At 45.2% G+C, this 18,076-nt stretch overlaps 1 protein-coding gene across 2 annotated transcripts in view; it reads right to left on the reverse strand.

Moving 5' to 3' along the window:
* Positions 1 to 18,076, reverse strand: part of ZFR2 (zinc finger RNA binding protein 2) — a 324,672-nt gene that overhangs the window by 80,682 nt on the left and 225,914 nt on the right. For both annotated transcript variants that reach the window (XM_030220048.1, XM_030220047.1), the window contains one exon: positions 2,834 to 2,972. In XM_030220048.1, the coding sequence (XP_030075908.1) occupies positions 2,834 to 2,972 (139 nt within the window). The remainder of the gene's footprint in view (positions 1 to 2,833; positions 2,973 to 18,076) is intronic.

The raw sequence follows: 18,076 nt of genomic DNA on the forward strand, positions 1-18,076 counted from the left end.
CCATCGCCTTGCCGAGGCAGCCAATGCCATACATTTGGATGACGCTCAAAAAAATATCATAAAGAGCATCTGCTACATAGGACAATCCTGCCTCCAAAAAAGGAAGAAATTCTGGAGGTGAGTCCAATGTGGATAATTGCTGGATCCACGATAAAGAAGCCCTGGCCACAAAAAGAAGAAATTGCTGATTGAAAATTTAAATTTAAAGTTGCAATTTGAAAGGTTAGCTTCAAGGACACTTCTCGTTCTGGTCATGCATATCTTTTAATGCTGTGTCACCTTTGACAGGGATAGAAAAGCCGTGTTATGGGCATCCACCTTAGGCACAGCAACCTGCTCCAAGTCAGATGGCAGAAGAGGATATAAGCTTGGCCAAGCCCTTGCCACTCTGAGGTTGGAGTCAGGAAGATCCTACTGAGCTGTAATAAGATCTTGCATAGCTTTGTGAATATGAAAAGATACAGGAGGTCTCTTAGCACCTGACATAATAGAAGGAGCAGGTCCAGTAGACTGAGAAGTAGAAGAAATATTTAAAGCCTCAATAAACTTGGTAATTAACTTTCGTAAGGCACTAAAGACTCATCTCTTTAACATAACATACCATAAGGACTCATAATTGGAACCGTAATTCACCATCATTTACTTAACAATCGGATTATTTTCTCCCTATATCGTATTGTTTTAACTTTATTATGCAATCCATGTTCAATTTATGATACCAATTGTTTGTTTTCCCTTTTCCACCTGTTTACGATATTATCCATGTTATATATATATATATATATATATATATATATATATATATATATATATATATATATATATATATATATATATATATTACTAATTGTATTTGTACTCTGAAATGACATAAGTCATGACGGAAAATTGTAAGCCACATTGAGCCTGCAAATAAGTGGGAACATGTGGGATACAAATGAAACAAATAAAATAAAAATAAAACTCTGCTCTTAAAAACAACCTAGCTGCAATAGGATCATTTCACCCTTCTGCTCCTGAAATTTCAAAGTCAGGAACATCTGCAGAGTGGTCTGAATTCAGACAACACTTCCTCTAAATCCAGAGGAGAAACGTTATCCAGATCCTGTGAAATTGAAAGTTTCCTCTTCTTTGGAAGCTGCTCCACAGAAACCACGTGCAAGGGAGGAACAGAGGAAGCCAGAGCCGACTTTAATAAAAATGTCTGATGCAAGAGAAGAACAAATTCAGGCGAAAAGCACAGTGAAACTTCTAACCCTGCAAGAACAGCATCCCGGGATGCAGTAGTGAGCGGGGAGCTAGCTGACAAAATGGCCATTGAAGCATCGCAGAGTGGAGGAAACGCTACCATCGAGCCCGCCAAAAAACACATCAGGAGCAAAGTCCATCTGATCCCCGTGAATTGCAGCATTAGTGCTAAAAAAACAGCAGAATTGGCATGCCAACTGACATGCCAACTGATTGCAAGCATAGTGAGCAGGCACCAGTAGCGGAAAGATTACCCCCACAGCACACAAAATATTTCACACATTCTGACATAGTGAATAGAAAAGTACTCACAGAAAGTTGCCAGTTTCATCACCTCCAAAGCACTGTAGCCCAAAATCTTCTCAAAGCACAAGCGCTCCCAAAGAAAAACCCAGTGGTTGATTTTTTTTTTTTAACAGAGGCAGGAGAAATAATAAGGGAAGACAGAGAAGAGAGGGGCAGAAAGTGGCTAAGGGGGAGCAGGGAGGACCTAGACCACTAGGTTTACATCTAAAGCACAAAATATTCTCAACCTCAAACTCCACTGAACTTGCAAATAGGACAGGAGGCCAAACAAAGTCGCCACAACTGCACAGGAGCTTGCTATCCTGCCAGCTGGAGATAGCAAACACTGGCTGAGTTACTATGCACAGGACCTTATAAGGCACAACTCATTAGTGTTCTCTATCTCCACCTGCTGGCAGATGGTCACAACCCATCTGTCTGGACTGAAACTTGGGACATAATGGAAAGGTATACCTTAAGTGTGTGTGTGTGTGTATGGGAGGGGGATGGAGGGAGAGAAAATGCATGCTCTTCCGGGCAAGTCCACCTCTGTGCCTCCGTAATGGATTCCTGGCTATGCCCCACCTTTAATAGAGCAGTTAAAATTTGTAATCAAAATGCAGCCCTAAAATAAAATAAACTAGTGAACAGGAAAAGGGCAGCTTTCACCAGAATCACCAGGTATGATCAGATCCAGGAGTTTTGGGGGGTTTTACAACCAAGTTTAAAACACACACCCCTCCCTCCCTCCCTGACACCTTTAGCCACATGAGCTTTCTCAAATTTCCTTCATGAAAATTTTTTTAAAAACCTTTGATTTCAGTGCTTTGGTTTGTATGTTTTAACCTTCAAATTATGATTTACAACAAATCAAACTAGTGAAATAAATCACACAAAGTACTGTAACATCCTAACCATATATACTTTTATTTATGTTACTCTGAAACACATGCCTTTAAGTTCAAAAGGATTAATTTTTGTCAAGTTTGCTAAAATAAATTTTCACATCACATCCCACCAAATAATTTCCAGTGCTGTAACCTACAATATGAAGCAGTTTTCATAAGTGTGTCACCCCCCACCCCCACCATCAGAAAGAACTAAGCTGTCTCATAGGCTTATTATTTTGGTGAATAAAAGGGTTATAGCAACTTATAAATAATCCAATTTTTGCTGCTAGAACTCTCACCCTTCAGTTGCATGTAATCAGCTTCTAGAATTAACAGGATCTTGCTTCAAACAAGATCACAGTCTTCATTAAACATCCTCATAAAATAATAAAGCAAAAAGTATTACCCACCAAGAGTGGGGGCACTGGCATGCCAGGTCTGCTCATAAGTGGAGGTGGGTGCCAGTCTATAGTCATGCGGCGTCTCTGCTCCTCCCAGAACAGCTGATGCTCCTCAACCCGTCTCCAGTACATCTCCTCTTCATAACGCCTGGAGAGAAGGTATACAAAAACATTGTTACTCTGAGCATCACCACTTTTACATTAGAAAGCTTCACTGTGGTGAGAAATAACTTACACTCTAGGATTAAGAAAAGGTCACAAGGCTGACAATTATTACTGTCTAATCCTTACCTTTGTAGCGAGGAAAGAAAAGTTGCTTACCTATACAGGGGGTTCTCTACAGACAGCAGAGGAATGCAGCCACACTCCACAGTGTGTGCCAGCTCTTTCCTCTAGCTTAGAAAAGTATAAATTAGACCTTTCTGAACATCCACGGGAGTTCTTGCGCTGCCTCAGGTGCTGATCCTCCTCCAGTCTATATCCAAGCTAAGATGCGATTTGGGTTTAACATTCAACATACTGTTTTTTTAAGGGGATGGGGGGCAACAGCAAGTGTGGCTGCATTTCCCTGCTGTTTGCAGAGAACACCCGTTACAGATAAGCAACTTTTCTTTTTCCACAAACATGCATGCAATGCAAGCACACACTATAGCGAGTCCCTAGATGAGCATCACATAATTTTTAGTTACTTCAGTGGCCCATAATTGTAATGCTGGGTAGATGAAAAATATTAAAATAGCTCGACTAGAATAAGTCCACTGGCCAAATTTAAAAGCGCAAACTCTGGACACCATTCAAGATGCTGCTAGTGTTTCAGCGAAAGCTGCTTGCTCCATGGTCTGCAGTCTGAAAAAATTCCTGTAAGCATACAAAAACCAAATGGAAAACATTTCTTCTTAAGTTATAGAGACTGATATAAAAAATCACTACTGTTGCTCAAAAACAGAATAAATGAAGCATTTTGCTTATTTGGGAAGTAGTTGTTACCTAGAAGCCAACTCCCAGTGATCTGGCCAGTCTCAAATTTGTTATGTATGAAGGGGTTTTTGAAACAAACAGTTCTGGTGGCTAAGTTGTTGATACTGCTCAACTGGATACTCCCTGAACCACCTACTATATTTCAATGGCACTCTACTGACTATGGAACAATATTCTAAAAAAGGATCCTACTTCCTTGAAGGGAAAGTCTTTTTAAAAGACTTGGGAGCCTTTTTGGAACACACTGATTGAGCTGGCTGGTATAAGAATTTTACATGGACTATTGTGACAATGTAGCATAACCAGGCTATTTAAATAAGGTGGGGGTGGGAGGGATACCAGTTTCAATGCGATGGTTAAAACTGAATGGTTTACTTGTTCACTTTTGTTTATGGTCACTGCAGAAGTGTTGTTTGAGTATCTGGATACGGTATGTATGTTTGACCACTTTTTTTCTAATAAAAATATCTGAACATAAACTGTGGGAGTCAGCAGGGTCTTTTCTGTGTTGATGAGGAATCCCAGTGACTGCAGCATATTTATAGTGGCTGTTACAGTGTGTGCAGCAGCCTGTTCTGATGGGCTGGAAAAGAGTGCAACAAAACCACAGAAAAAGGGTTAAGAACTAGCCTTTACAGTGCTACACAAACGGCAGAGATTTGTGAATTTTGCATAAAGTTTGCTGAGTACTTTGTATACGCAGTGTTGGTGCAGTTGTTAATATTAGCCTCAACATCTTTTTTCAGTCATTGTTGGAACAGACTCCTGATGCGGGCCTAGTGGACGAAATACGGCTCATGTTGAGTCTTTGTTACCTACCAGTAAAATTCCTGCACCACACCATTTGCTTTGGGACTCCTTTGTCATCTTTGCTGTTGTTGATTCTGTGGAAATGAGTCCGACATCCAGATAAGGAAAATAAATTATTACCTTCCTTAAGAAGAGCAGAAACCAGAACAGCAAGAATTTTGTGAAGACTTGAGGTGCTGAAGACAAGCTGAAAGGAAGAACTTTGTACTAGAAGTGTCAATGTAGGAAAGAGAACCTTAGAATCTGACAGCGACTTTGAAAACCGGGATGTGGGTGTTAGGTGTCCTTGAGGTCAAGAGTAGTAAAGTCAATTGTTCTGATTTAGCAGAAGAAGAATGGTTGCAAGGAGTTCATTTTGAATTCTTTTTTTTTTTATGAACTGACTGTAATCACAGAAGTCTTAGTCCTCCTGAGTTCTTGGGCATTAGGAAGAATTTTGTGTAAAACCCCATATTTTGCAACTGAGGCAGTAACTCCTCTATGGCATTTGCTTTAGAAGTGAGCCGATCTCTTCTGCTAGTACTTTCAGATGGGTTGCTGTTGGAATTTTAACTTTCATAAGGACTCATCGTGGAGGCATATTGGAAAAATGTATTCTGTACCCTTGGAGAATAATCTGAATGACCCAGTGATCTATTGGGATGGCTTGCCACTGTTCCCAATAATATTGGAGCCTTCCATACACAGAGAGAGTAAAAAGGTAGGGGATGGTTTAGCTACTGTAAGGCTTCTAGTTTGGATGTTACTTCTGAAGACATAATTGAAGAGACTGATGTTGAACCTGTTGCCTTAAATATGGTTGATATCTTCTTCTGGGATAAAATGTAAATATTGACATCTTGTAAATCAGTGTTTCCCAAGACAGTCCTGGAGTATCCCCTTGCCGGCCAGGTTTTCAGGATATCCACAATGAATATGCATGAAATTTGATTTGCATACACTGCCTCCATTATATGATCAGTAACCTAGGGTAGCTCAGGATTACCTCAGTCAGCAGATTCAGCAGTTCTTGCACAGATGATGTGGTGTTGCAAGGTGCTCTGTAGACCACAAGCAGCCACACTGGATTGTTGTCTCTCAGCTGGATTAACAGGCATTCTGACTCAGACAGGTGGGGGATGGAGACTCTGCGTAGTTTGATTGTCTCAAGGATCTGGACTGCTACTCCTCCACCACGCTTCCTTTGTCTTGGTTGGTACAGGATAGTGAATCCTGTAGGGCATAGTTCAGCCAGTGGTACTCCTTCACTTTCATCCAGTCAGGTTTCAGTTATTCCCAAGATGTCTAAATGGTATTCACTGATTCAATTTTTATTGGCTGATCTGGCATTAACCAGGCCCAAGTTTCCAAGTATTGGTCTGTTTGTGGTCGTAGATGTAGTTGTAGGGTTTTCTTGATGTAGGCAGGTATTTGTGTGGATATAGCTAGATAAGAGTTTTGCCTCTTGAGTTTGTGTCTTCTAGGCAGATGGGGGAGTCTACGGTTTCTTCCCCAGATTACTTGGATGTCTGAAGATTTTTTGTTTACTATACCAAAGCACATTCTTGTTAAAAGTAAAATTACAGAGCTCTTTAGCTGTTCAGTGGAGTGTTAATTAGGCAAACAGTGCTTGATGAGGGTCAGAGTCCCTTCGAAGTATCTGCTATTTACTTCAATAAAGACTTAAAATGAGATATACAGTCAGCTAATTCTACCTATATTTTGCGCTTTTAAATCTTGAAACAAAATAAAATTGTTTTTTAAAGTCCTGTATCTAACAGGCACTTTTGTTCACTAGAGACATACATCAAATGGCTGCATTTCACTCCTGAGAAATTATTTGGAAGTTTTGATGCAGAGGAAGATTTATCAAGACATCAGAAATTTAGAGATAATATACGTTAAAGATTTGAAACTTCAACTCACAAATTGTAGTGATGATTTCAATTAGAAGTTTTTTTGATCTGAATGTCCTTTGATCCAATTGATGTAGATCCCTAGAGGCTTTTTACTTGTAGATCCAGCTTATATCACAAGCAAAGAGAAAGGGTGCTTGCTTGAAAAGTACAGGGAGGCAAAAGGATGCATTTATCCAAACAAAACAAATTAAATTAAGTGAAGGAAGGAAACTCAAAACAGAACTCAGGACTGGTACTCCAACTTACACTGAGCAGAAAATTTGAGCAGTAAAACAGGCAATTAGTTCTTTCACAGTGGAAGAATGCTCCTCTAATTGATACTGCATCTCCAACCATTTCATCAAAAAAGTTATCACCTTAAATACAGGGCATCTGTTAATCTATCATGGTCTTCTCAAAGTTCTGATAACCTTAACTATGCTGTATGTTACACTGAGATAGACACTGCTGCTGTTCTTGCTGCAGTATCATATAAGCATCACATGAAGACTGAATAAGATATGTCAATTCAAGTGAAGACTGGTAATAGCATACCACATTGTGGCACTTAGAAGATTGCTGATAGTGTTTAAGTTGTAATTGATGAGCTATAATTTTTAGGTTCAGCATGAAGCTTTGGTAGACTTTTTTTTGCCTATGTCGTCTAGTGTTTTGTTTTGTTTTGTTTTTTTGGGCTTTCTCTGGAGGTCCGAAAGGTTGCCGCTTGGAAGTTTTACAGCTGCTTTTTAGTGTACAGATTGGTAAGGGAGCCGGTGGTGATCATACACCATATAGAAAGTGGAGTCTCCCAAAAGTTAACTCCTTAAAGGAGCTCATGTTGCTGAGCAACAGTGGAGAATAGAATGGAAGTCTTTCTTGTTGCCTGGAGGATGAGAAAGCACCAAGAAAAGAGCTTTAGAAATTTTTTAAACAAATTTTGGATATGAAAATTCTGAAGATTCTTCTTCCTGATGATCTCAAAGTGGAGATGGTGGAGGGTTTAGACTATAGATAGCTGTCTCTATGGCAGGGCTTCCCAAACTATACGTTGTGATGCCCAAATAGAGTCAGATATGCTGTGGCTGAGGTTGCAATACAGCCCGGAAGTGCATAGGCGCATCATTACAACATGCCTTGGGAGGGGTTGCAGATGTCATGGCCCAAAAAAAAGTTGGTTAGCAGTGCTCTATGGGATCAAGTCCCAAAGATGGGCACATGCGGGACTAAGGAGAATAGGCATTTTCCAGTGCTACTGAAGATTTCTGTGGGGCCCAGGCAGGTTGCAAGGGAGACGGGGAAAGCTGGAGGGTTTCCCTGTGATTGAATTTGTGAGGCACAGATAGAGATGCTTCTGCAGACTACAGGATTGCAGCACTGCCCTATAGAAATTGTTTCAAAAGCTGAATAAGAGAACTATTAGTTGTTCCCTGAGCGGTTGTAAAGGGTACTTCAGGTGCCACTAGCTGGATCTTTGCTTCTTTAGGGGCTGGAGGGGGGGGGGGGGTCCTCCCTTTGAGGAAGAGTGAGAGGGAATGTTTCTTGGAAGCAGCAATAGGCAGTGGCTGAACCCGTATGGAAGTTTCCCCTTTTTGTCTGGAACTAGAAGCAGAATGACTGCTTTACTTTTGTCTGCAGGAAACTGTGCAGACATATAAGAAGTATTTCTTTTTCTGCTTGTATTTTATTAAGCCTGATCACTTACTTGGGAGCTCTCGCTGTTGGCTCATGGCTAAATGGGGGAAATGTAAACCAAAATTGGGAGGAAAGGGGGGAGTGATGCTCATAATTCTTTGGGCCTTGTGCTCCAGCCACTGACTGGAAAATGGGGCTTGCTGAATGATTTTCTGTCCATGCTTACTTATTCTGCCAGTTTCAGCACTGGGGATTATGATGAGGGCTGAAACATTGATGGGTCAGATGTCGGCAGAATAGCCATAGCTAAAGTGAAAGCAAAACTACTGTAGTTGTCATGCTAGAGAACACTGGGAAAGAGCTGAAGAAGTGTTGAAAAAGAAAAAAATTAGACCTTACCTGCTAATTTGCTTTCCTTTAGTCCCTCCAGACCAGCCTAGACAGATGGGTTATGCACTCCTAACAGCAGGTGGGTGGAGACTGAGAACTACAGAATTCTACCTGAGTCAGTATTTCTCAGTCTCCCAACAGATGGTAGAGGTGCATGCCTGTGCAGTCTTGACTGGACTGTGTCCAGAGAACAGCCTAAACGTCTGACCAAGTTACTTCACTTAAGTAAAAGAGACTGTGTTCTGGAAGACTATCTCCTCCTCCCCCGCCAACATTCCAGCCTCATGTTATTCCTGCCGGAATTCTGCGCGTCTGCAGAACACAGAATTATAGCTTGAGGCGGCCATTTGGAAAAAAAGCACAGCACCAGTGAGAGAGCGGCGGCAGCGAGGAAGGAAAGAGTAAGGTTCTTTCCTGCACCGATGTTCTCCTGCTGCAGCTCCTCCTCCTACCTCATGGGTGAGTGCGAGGGGGGGGTGTCGATGGAGGGAGGGGCTGTAAAAAAAAAGGGGGGATTCTGTAGGTGGGAGGGGGTGTAAAAAAACAGGGGATGCTGTGTGGGGGTGGGGGAGGGACGGAGGTGCTCTAAAAACATGGGATACGGTGGGTGGGTGTAATAAAAAGAGATGCTATGGGTGAGAGGGGGACTGCAAAAAAAAGGGGGGATTCTAGGAGGGAGGGAGCAGTTAAAAAAAAAGGATGCTGTGGGTATGAGGGGGCTGCAAAAAAGGGATGCTATGTGTGAGGGAGGGAGGAGCTGTCAAAAAAAAAAAGGGGGGGGGGACGCTCTAAAAAAAAAAGGGGATGCTGTGGGTGGGAGGGGGCTGTAAATAAAGAAGGATGCTATATGTGGGGGGGCAGGGAGGGGGTCTGTAAAAAAGGTGGATGCTATGGGTGCTGGGAAAAGCATGGATGGTATCTGTATACAGGGAGGGGGCTATAATATTGGTTAAACTTTGCCAAATAAACCAGCAGAATTTGGAAACTTTGTGTGCAGAATGTTGCAGAATCTGCAAACTTTTCACACAGAATTTTGATTTTTTTTTGGTGCAGAATTCCAGCAGGAGTATCATGTGCAGTACAAGCCGAGGGACTGTTAACGTTTACCATGGAAATCTGAAAATTCTAGAACTCCATGCACTCACTCACAGGAGCCAAACACTGCAAAGCTGAATATGCAGTAATAAACTATTGCTCACTTATCACAGTTTAAGAAAGCAGTGATAATACACACCTTACTAGGCTAAGAGGAAGCTTTGGAAGGTTTTGACCTATGCTGTCAATAATAAGTCGGCCACAAGAAAATGGTAACAAACTGTTCTCATGCTTGAAAGAGGGCAGAGGCACACACTTTCACAATGGCAGATACTGACGTGGGGGGGGGGGGGGGGGGGGGGGGGGGGGGGGGGGGGGGGGGGGGGGGGGGGGGGGGGGGGGGGGGGGGGGGGGGGGGGGGGGGGGAGGGGGAAGCAAAATGCCAGAAAATAACATAGGACAAACTCACCACACTGTCTTCTAAAGGAGGCTTCAATGATTCAGGTGGGGGTGAGATAAGGAACTCAGACCTGTGAGATGTACCTCTGCTCCACTTTTTTTTTTTAATTGTACTTTAAGAGCTAGAGCCAAACAAGGTACTACTAAACTCAACTGAAAACCCAGATATAAACTGGGTCAGGAGAAAAAGACCAAAGGCACCCTCAACTTGACAAACACAGCGGAAATACTGGTTCAAAAAAAAAAAAAAAAAAAAAAAACCCTAACTAAAAAGGCCACTCTAGGGCCAAGGGAGCTCAGAAGAGAAAGCCTCCATAGAAGGAATTATAGATCAACTAAAAACTAGCTACAAATAAAAGTAGCGGGAGGAAGCATTGGTGGGGGGGTCGGGGATCCGAGAACACTGCCAAAAAAACGCCCGCCAGCAAGGCCAAGCCTGGTGCTGCCAAACTGAGCACAAAACAAAAAAAGACTGCAGAGCATTGCCAAACCACAACAAAGATGAGGCTAACCTCCCAGGCACTCAAAGTCCCTAGACAGCACCAGGGGCTGAGGCACAAAAAGGACCTCCAGAAACAGAAAGGAGCCCCTCAGGGCCAAGGAACCAGGAGGTATAGGGAGAGAAGGGGGAGGAAAAAATTAGAGCCAGAATGAATTACAAACACTGTTGACCCCAGTAACATTTTATTATTTTTCTTTCCTTGGGGGCACTGCTGTAAACTTCATGTAATTGCTCCTGGTACACATCTCACCGTTGCTCCCTTATGAGGTCTGCTGAGCCCTCCAAAATCCCTACCCCCAACTGTACACCACTACAATAGCCCTTATGGTACAGTGGGTTTCTGGTGAATTGTAGAGGGCTCACACTTTCCACCACAAGTGTAACAGGTAGGGGGAGGTATAGGCCTGGATCCACCTAGCTACAGTGTACTGCACTGACCACTACACTACTCCAGGGACCTGCATGCTGCTCTAATGGACCTGGTTATATCATCTGAGGCTGTCAGAGGCTGGCGAGTACTATTTTATTAACATTTTTTTTTGGGGGGGGGGGTGGGGAGGGGGTCAGTGACCACTGGGAGAGGGGTAAGGGAGGGGATCATTTAGGGTACCTTTTTGTGTCTTATTCATTATAAAAACAGTATAGACCAAAACATTGACGTTTTCACCCTAGCCATTTCTCTGTGTTTCATTATGGCTGTAAAATGTCCAAGTGTTAGACATGCCCTAAGCCCACCCTATCCAGCCTTTGAAAACGCCCCGACATGCTCCCTTGTGGTTTGGGCACATTGCAGACGAAATGCATAGATAAAACGTCTGCAAAATAGTTTTGAAATACCATTTGGATTCTTTGAAAAGAAAACCATCCAAATGGTGCTTTATGACACTTTCTGGTCATTTTTCTCTTTTGAAAATGAGCTCCATAGGCTCCACCAGAATTCTGTAGTTCTATGCATAACACATCCATCTAGGCCGGTCTGGAGGGACACTAAGGAATTGGTGATTAAATTAAAATTTTATTACTCTATTTACCAAAACTTTTTTAAAGAAAACATTAGAACCAGCAATGCATGAATGATTCAAACCATCACAATGACCGTGACAAGAGAAGATCTTTGAGTAAAAATATATCCCCATTCCCAAATCTCCCCAATGTTCTATATTCAATGAAATGTTAATCTTAAGATCTAAGACCTTGACTCTGATAGTCCCACATCTAAGCTACTAACAGTAGCTTACAGTATCAGTCGTAATAACTACCCCCACCCCAATCTAAGAGATATATAGGAATCTAAGTTCTGTGAAATCGGTTAAGCACTTGACTACGGGCTGTAGTGGAGATAGAAGCTAAATATGGGTCTCCAAATGGTAAGAAATTTTCCTTGTCTTTTGTGGTATGGTCGAGCAGGTCCAGGGTTCCCAAATCATTAAAACTTGTAGTCTACTCCTCCACATCCCAAAATACAGAGAGGTATCCTGAGTCCTGAAACTGAAAATACATTTCTGTCTTACAATAAAGGCCTTCCCCAAGTATAAACTTCAACCCCGTCCTTGGAACCCCGAAGGGAGGCCCTATGAAATAAGACACCCTCAAATGACAAAGGTAAGTCATGGCCCAGGATTCGTTGTAGGTAAACTATAATTGATCTCCAAAATGCTTTTATCTTTATGCATGTCCAAAGATCATGCAAAAGTCGATTTCTGATGCCCCACATTTAAACATTCAGGTGATTCCACACAGCTGGCACGAAAGGCCCGTCACTGTGAAAAGTATACTTGATGTATTACCCGGTACTGACATTCTTGTAAATCTGCTCGATGTACCAGCTTGGTATTAAGATGAAGAATGATACCTGTATTTCTAGCCTAATGGTCTACCCTCTACCCAGTTCTCTAGCCCAAGATTCTTGAACGGACTGAAAATTCAAACTTGGCAAATGTTGCCAAAGTAGTTTATAATACCAGGACAATGACATTTGGCCCATTGCATCCCCTTGTAAAAATTCTTGAATTTGTGAGCAAAACTGCAATTTTAAACTAACCACTGGTAAACTACGAATATAGCTAATCATTTGCATATAGGCAAAGTGGGCCCTCAGTGAAAACGAAAACCATTGTCTCAACTCCTCAAATACAAGTATTTTCTAAATCTAGATCTTTCCAGCATCTAAATACGGCATTGTCAAGACCAGGCAAGAACTGTAAGTTTCCAGTCAAGGAGAGTACTAAACTACTATATGAGTCCTGTCCCCATAGCAAAAGCAACTCTCGCCACACCTTCCACAGAGGTTTGAGCAACAAACTGAATCTAACCCTTGAAGTAATCATCACACTCTTAGCATGGAGTAAAGCAAAAGGGCACCAAGGTTTAAAATATTCCCATTCCATATAAATATCAGTATATTTATACTGTAATATAAACGGTAATATGGTAATTTGTAAGCCACATTGAGCCTGCAAATAGGTGGGAAAATGTGGGATACAAATGCAACAAATAAATAAAATATTTACTTGATCAGAGTATCAAGTTGCGTAGATGAATTAACAAGAATGCTTGATTGTATAATTTTATACTGGGCATCCACAAACCCCCGTCTCCACCCACCTAAAAAGAACTGCCATGTAGATTAGGTAATTTTACCAGCTCCGACCGGGTAATCTCGCTCACTGATAAACACGCGTCATGTCTTCAGTGTCTGGGGCTGGGCACCGCCCGCAGGCCTGTAGTCTGTGCGCTCTTTTACAAAAGCGGACTCAGGTAGCGAGATTGGCCCAGTGGAACGTTTGTTCTCGGGCTCTTCGTCGGCATCGGCACCGGGAGTATCGAGTGCATCGACGTCGCCAGCGTCCAGACCTTTGTCCTCGGCCGCGACTGCATTGAGTGCATTGAGGCATCGACCCTCTGCATCGGGGCTGAGACATCGGAAGGCTGCGTCGGCGTCGGTGGTACCGGGACCTCCACGTCTGCTGATGTCGTCGGACGGTGGTGCTTCATCTGGAGTGCAGGTGAGGGCTGTCCATTCCCCTGCTGGTGGCGGTGAGCCTTCGGTGGGTCTCCCCCTACCCTGAGGGCTCCTGCGGTACAGCCCCCCCCCCGAGACCGACCTTCTTCGGCCTAGGCCCCGAGGAAGCGACGGTTGGATTCTACGTCCTCCTCATCGGTGCCGGGAAGCTCCGGTGACATGCTTCGTTCCAAAAAGTCGAAGAAGCATCGACACCGGTCCCCTTCCCGTATCGACACCGAGAGCTCTGGGTCGCCGAGGGAGTCGGCACCCAGTAGGCATCGGAACCGAGAGGACCGGATGCCCTCTGTTCAGGAGGTGTCGATGCGCTCCACTATGGACAGCTGGAACAGCCCTCCACGCCCGGAACAGACTCTGACATCGACACCTGCATCGGCTTCCATCTCTTTCTCCACAGCCGCTCTGCACGAGAGTCTCCGGGCCGTCCTCCCAGAGATCCTGGGAGAGCTGTTGCGCCCTTCCCCTCCGGTACCGGGGGTGTTTTGCGCCACCGGTACCGTCGAGTGAGGCGCCGGCTGGCCCCTTGGCCCCGGGGTGAGGTCTCCGACATCGGTGCCGCTTGCGGTACCGACTGCGGTCGCCTCCCAGGAAGGCTCCCCGACAACGTCGGCGGAGGGAGCTTCGCCGGTGCGGGCGAGGGAGTCTACCTCTCGACGCTCCCACCGTGGCCGTGGTTCCACGGAGTCGAGCCCGGCACGGCTTCAGACACAGGTCCGTGAACTTGTGTCTGATACCGATGGTGAGGCCTCGTGGGAGGAGGAGGAGGACATCAGATATTTCTCTGACGAGGAGTCTGATTGCCTGCCTTCTGATCCCACTCCCTCTCCTGAAAGGCAGCTTTCTCCTCCCGAGAGTCTGTCTTTTGCGGCCTTTGTCCGGGAGATGTCTACGGCCATCCCCTTCCCGGTGGTTGTGGAGGACGAGCCCAGGGCTGAAATGTTTGAGCTCCTGGACTATCCTTCTCCACCTAAGGAAGCGTCCACAGTACCCATGCATCATGTCCTAAAAAAGACATTGCTGGCGAACTGGACCAAGCTATTAAGTAATCCCCACATTCCCAAGAAGATCGAGTCCCAGTACCGGATCCATGGGGACCCAGAGCTGGTGCGCACTCAGTTGCCTCACGACTCTGGAGTTGTGGATTTGGCCCTAAAGAAGGCTAAGAGTTCTAGGGAGCATGCTTTGGCGCCCCTGGGCAAGGACTCTAGAACCTTAGACTCCTTTGGGAGGAAGGCCTACCATTCTTCTATGCTCGTGGCCAAAATCCAGTCTTACCAGCTCTACACGAGCATACACATGCGGAACAATGTGCGGCAGTTGGCAGGCTTGGTGGACAAGCTCCCCCATGAGCAAGCCAAGCCATTTCAGGAGGTGGTCAGGTAGCTGAAGGCGTGCAGAAAATTCCTGGCCAGAGGGGTGTATGACACCTTTGATGTTGCGTCCAGGGCCGCTGCTCAAGGTGTGGTGATGCGCAGACTCTCATGGCTGCGTGCCTCCGACCTGGAGAATAGGATCCAGCAGCGGATTGCGGACTCGCCTTGCCGTGCGGATAATATTTTTGGAGAAAAAGTCGAACAGGTGGTAGAGCAGCTCCACCAGCGGGATACCGCTTTCGACAAGTTCTCCCGCCGGCAGCCTTCAGCTTCTACCTCTACAAGTAGACGATTTTTTGGGGGAAGGAGGACTGTTCCCTACTCTTCTGGTAAGCGTAGGTACAATCCTCCTCCTCGACAGCCTGCGGCTGGGAGACTTCGATGTCATGGGCGGAAAAATCGCGCCGGCGAGATCAAAACTCATAATGGCGAAGATGGCACCACAAAAGAGGGGAAGAAAAAACTTCGACCCGAGGCCACAAAAGGGCCTACCCCGACGACGAAAGAAAACTTAACGGGGCAAAAACTAGAAATACAGGAAGGGAAAAAAGACCGAAAAGGTCTCCTTCCGAAATGCTTTTTTTTTTTTTTTTAGTAGCGAAAGTCAAAAAAGACGCGCGAGGTCGACTAAAGGGGCACGAACGGCGTAAACACGACCGTACCGAGCGCGGACAAAAGAAGACTGGCCGGCACGAGCCGGTTTCGGGCGGGAAGATGGCCGCGCATGCGCATCGGCGCGCGAGGGCTAGCAAAGGCTTTTGCTAGTGAAGGTTCCGATTGGAGGGGCTGCCGTGGACATCACCCATCAGTGAGAACAAGCAGCCTGCTTGTCCTCGGAGAAAAAGGCTATGCACCCCCCCCCCCCCACCACCACCATTTACTTAAATTCTGGAGAATTTTTTGTCTTTTAATTGGAGTGTTAATGCCCCCTATGTTCCATGTACTAACTTTATCACCATTTATCCCTAGGCATATTTAGAAAAACCACATAGAATAACATACATGTCCTGAGAAGTGTCCCAGGCCCCACTCCCCGTTTTTTCCAAACAAAAAGGTTAACAGACTCCAAATCCTTTGATGCCTCCAATTCACAAAACTTACAAGGCTGTATTTTCTCTTACGAACCCACACCCACCTATCTCCCTTCCTAAAAACCCTATCCCCAATCACCCTGAAAGTAAGAAATATAGCCCCCTTAGGAACAACAAATCCACAAGAGTCACAGTTACGCACATTTCAACAAATGGGAAAATTAGGTTCTTACCTTGGTAATTTTCTTTCCTTTAGTCACAGCAAATGAATCCATTAACTGATGGGTTATGTCCGCCTACCAGCAGGTGGAGATAGAGAACACTAAAGAACCATAGTGCTCTATGGACGGCTAGCTCCATCTGCCTTCAGTATTTGAAACTTCCAAAGCAGAGTGTATCCTCAAAGTAGAATAACATGAACTTTCCTCACAGTGAACGAATGTCCCAGAACAGGAGCAATAATCACACAAAGGAGGGACGATCTCAACCTCCTGTAACCGAACAGAAATCCTGAAGACTGTTTTCCAACTTCTCCCAATGAGGGAACATGTGTGCAGGAAACAACTGAACAAATAAAACAGAGTCAGACAGGGAGGGATCATGGATTCATCTGCTGTGACCAAAGGAAAGAAAATTACCAAGGTAAGAACCTAATTTTCCCTTCCTTGTCATCAGCAGCAGATGAATCCATTAACTGATGGGATGTACAAAAGCACTCCCTAGTTAGGGTGGGAATATGCCACTCCCCGAGCAAGCACTTGCGCTCCAAACTGCGCGTCCTGCTTCACTGCAACATCCAGCCTGTAATGCCGGACAAAGGAGAGCTTAGAAGCCCAAGTAGCCGTACTACAGATCTCCTGAAGAGAGAGTGCTCCTGTTTCGGCCCATGAAGAGGACATCGCTCTCGTGGAATGCGCTTTAAATGCATCAGGCGGAGACCGCCCTGACAGCAGATACACAGAAAAAAATGACTTCCTTGAGCCAACGGGCTATAGTGGCCTTAGATGGCAGAGACCCTCTTCGAGGACCTGACAACAAGACAAAAAGATGATCAGAGGTCCTGAAGTCATTTGACATTTGCAGATACTGCAAGAGAGCCCTGCAAACATTCCTGAAACTCCTCCCTAGTAAAGGAGGGCAGATAAATGGGCTGGTTTAGGTGAAACGCTGAAACCACCTTAGGCAGGAAGGAAGGCACAGTACGTACTATTACTCCGGACTCTGAGAATTGCAGAAAAGGGTCTCGACAGGACAGAGCCTGGAGCTCAGACACACGTCTCGCTGAGGTTATGGCCACCAAAAAGACTGTCTTTTAGAGTCACATCCTTCTCTGAAGCTCGCCTCAGCGGCTCGAAGGATGAACACTGGAGAGCCTTCAACACCAGCCCCAGGTTTCAAGCCAGACACAGCAGCCGCACTGGCGGGCGGAGCCAGAGTGCCCCTCTTAGAAATCGGGCAACGTCCGGATGAGCGACCAGGGAAAGGCCAGAGACCTTCCCTCAAAAGCATGCCAATGCTGCCATTTGTACTCGCAGGGAATTGTAGGTCAAGCCTTTTTGTAAACCATCCTGCAAAAAATCCTGTATCGGCGAGACTGTAGCCCTCGTGGGTGTGATCGCCCTTGAAACACACCACACCTCAAACTGGCGCCAGATCCGAGCATAAGCAAAGGAAGCGGACCACTTGCGGGCCTGCAAGAGAGTGGAGATGACTTTGTTAGAATAGTCTTTGTCTCTCAATTGCGCCCTCTCAAGAGCCATGTCGTAAGACCAAAGCGGCAGGGATCCTCTATGATCACCGGACCCCTGCATCAACTGGTTCGGTACCAGAGGAAAAGGAAGAGGGGCCTCCACCAGCATCCATCAGAGGTCCGCGCACCACGGCCGTCTGGGCCAATCTGGGGCAATGAGAATCACCACTCCTTGATGTAGCCGAATTCGCAGGAGGACTCGCCCTATCAAGGGCCAAGGAGAGAACACATACAGGAGGCCCTGAGGCCAGGGTTGAGCCAAGGCATCCAACTCCGCCGAGCGAGGATCTCTCCGTCTGCTGAAAAAGCACGGGACTTTGGCATTTGCACTTGACGCCATTAGATCCGCTATGGGCGTTCCCCATTTGGCACAGATCTGAAGAAACACTTCGT

This window comes from Microcaecilia unicolor, chromosome 11, assembly GCF_901765095.1.
Source record: "Microcaecilia unicolor chromosome 11, aMicUni1.1, whole genome shotgun sequence".
NCBI lineage: Eukaryota > Metazoa > Chordata > Amphibia > Gymnophiona > Siphonopidae > Microcaecilia > Microcaecilia unicolor.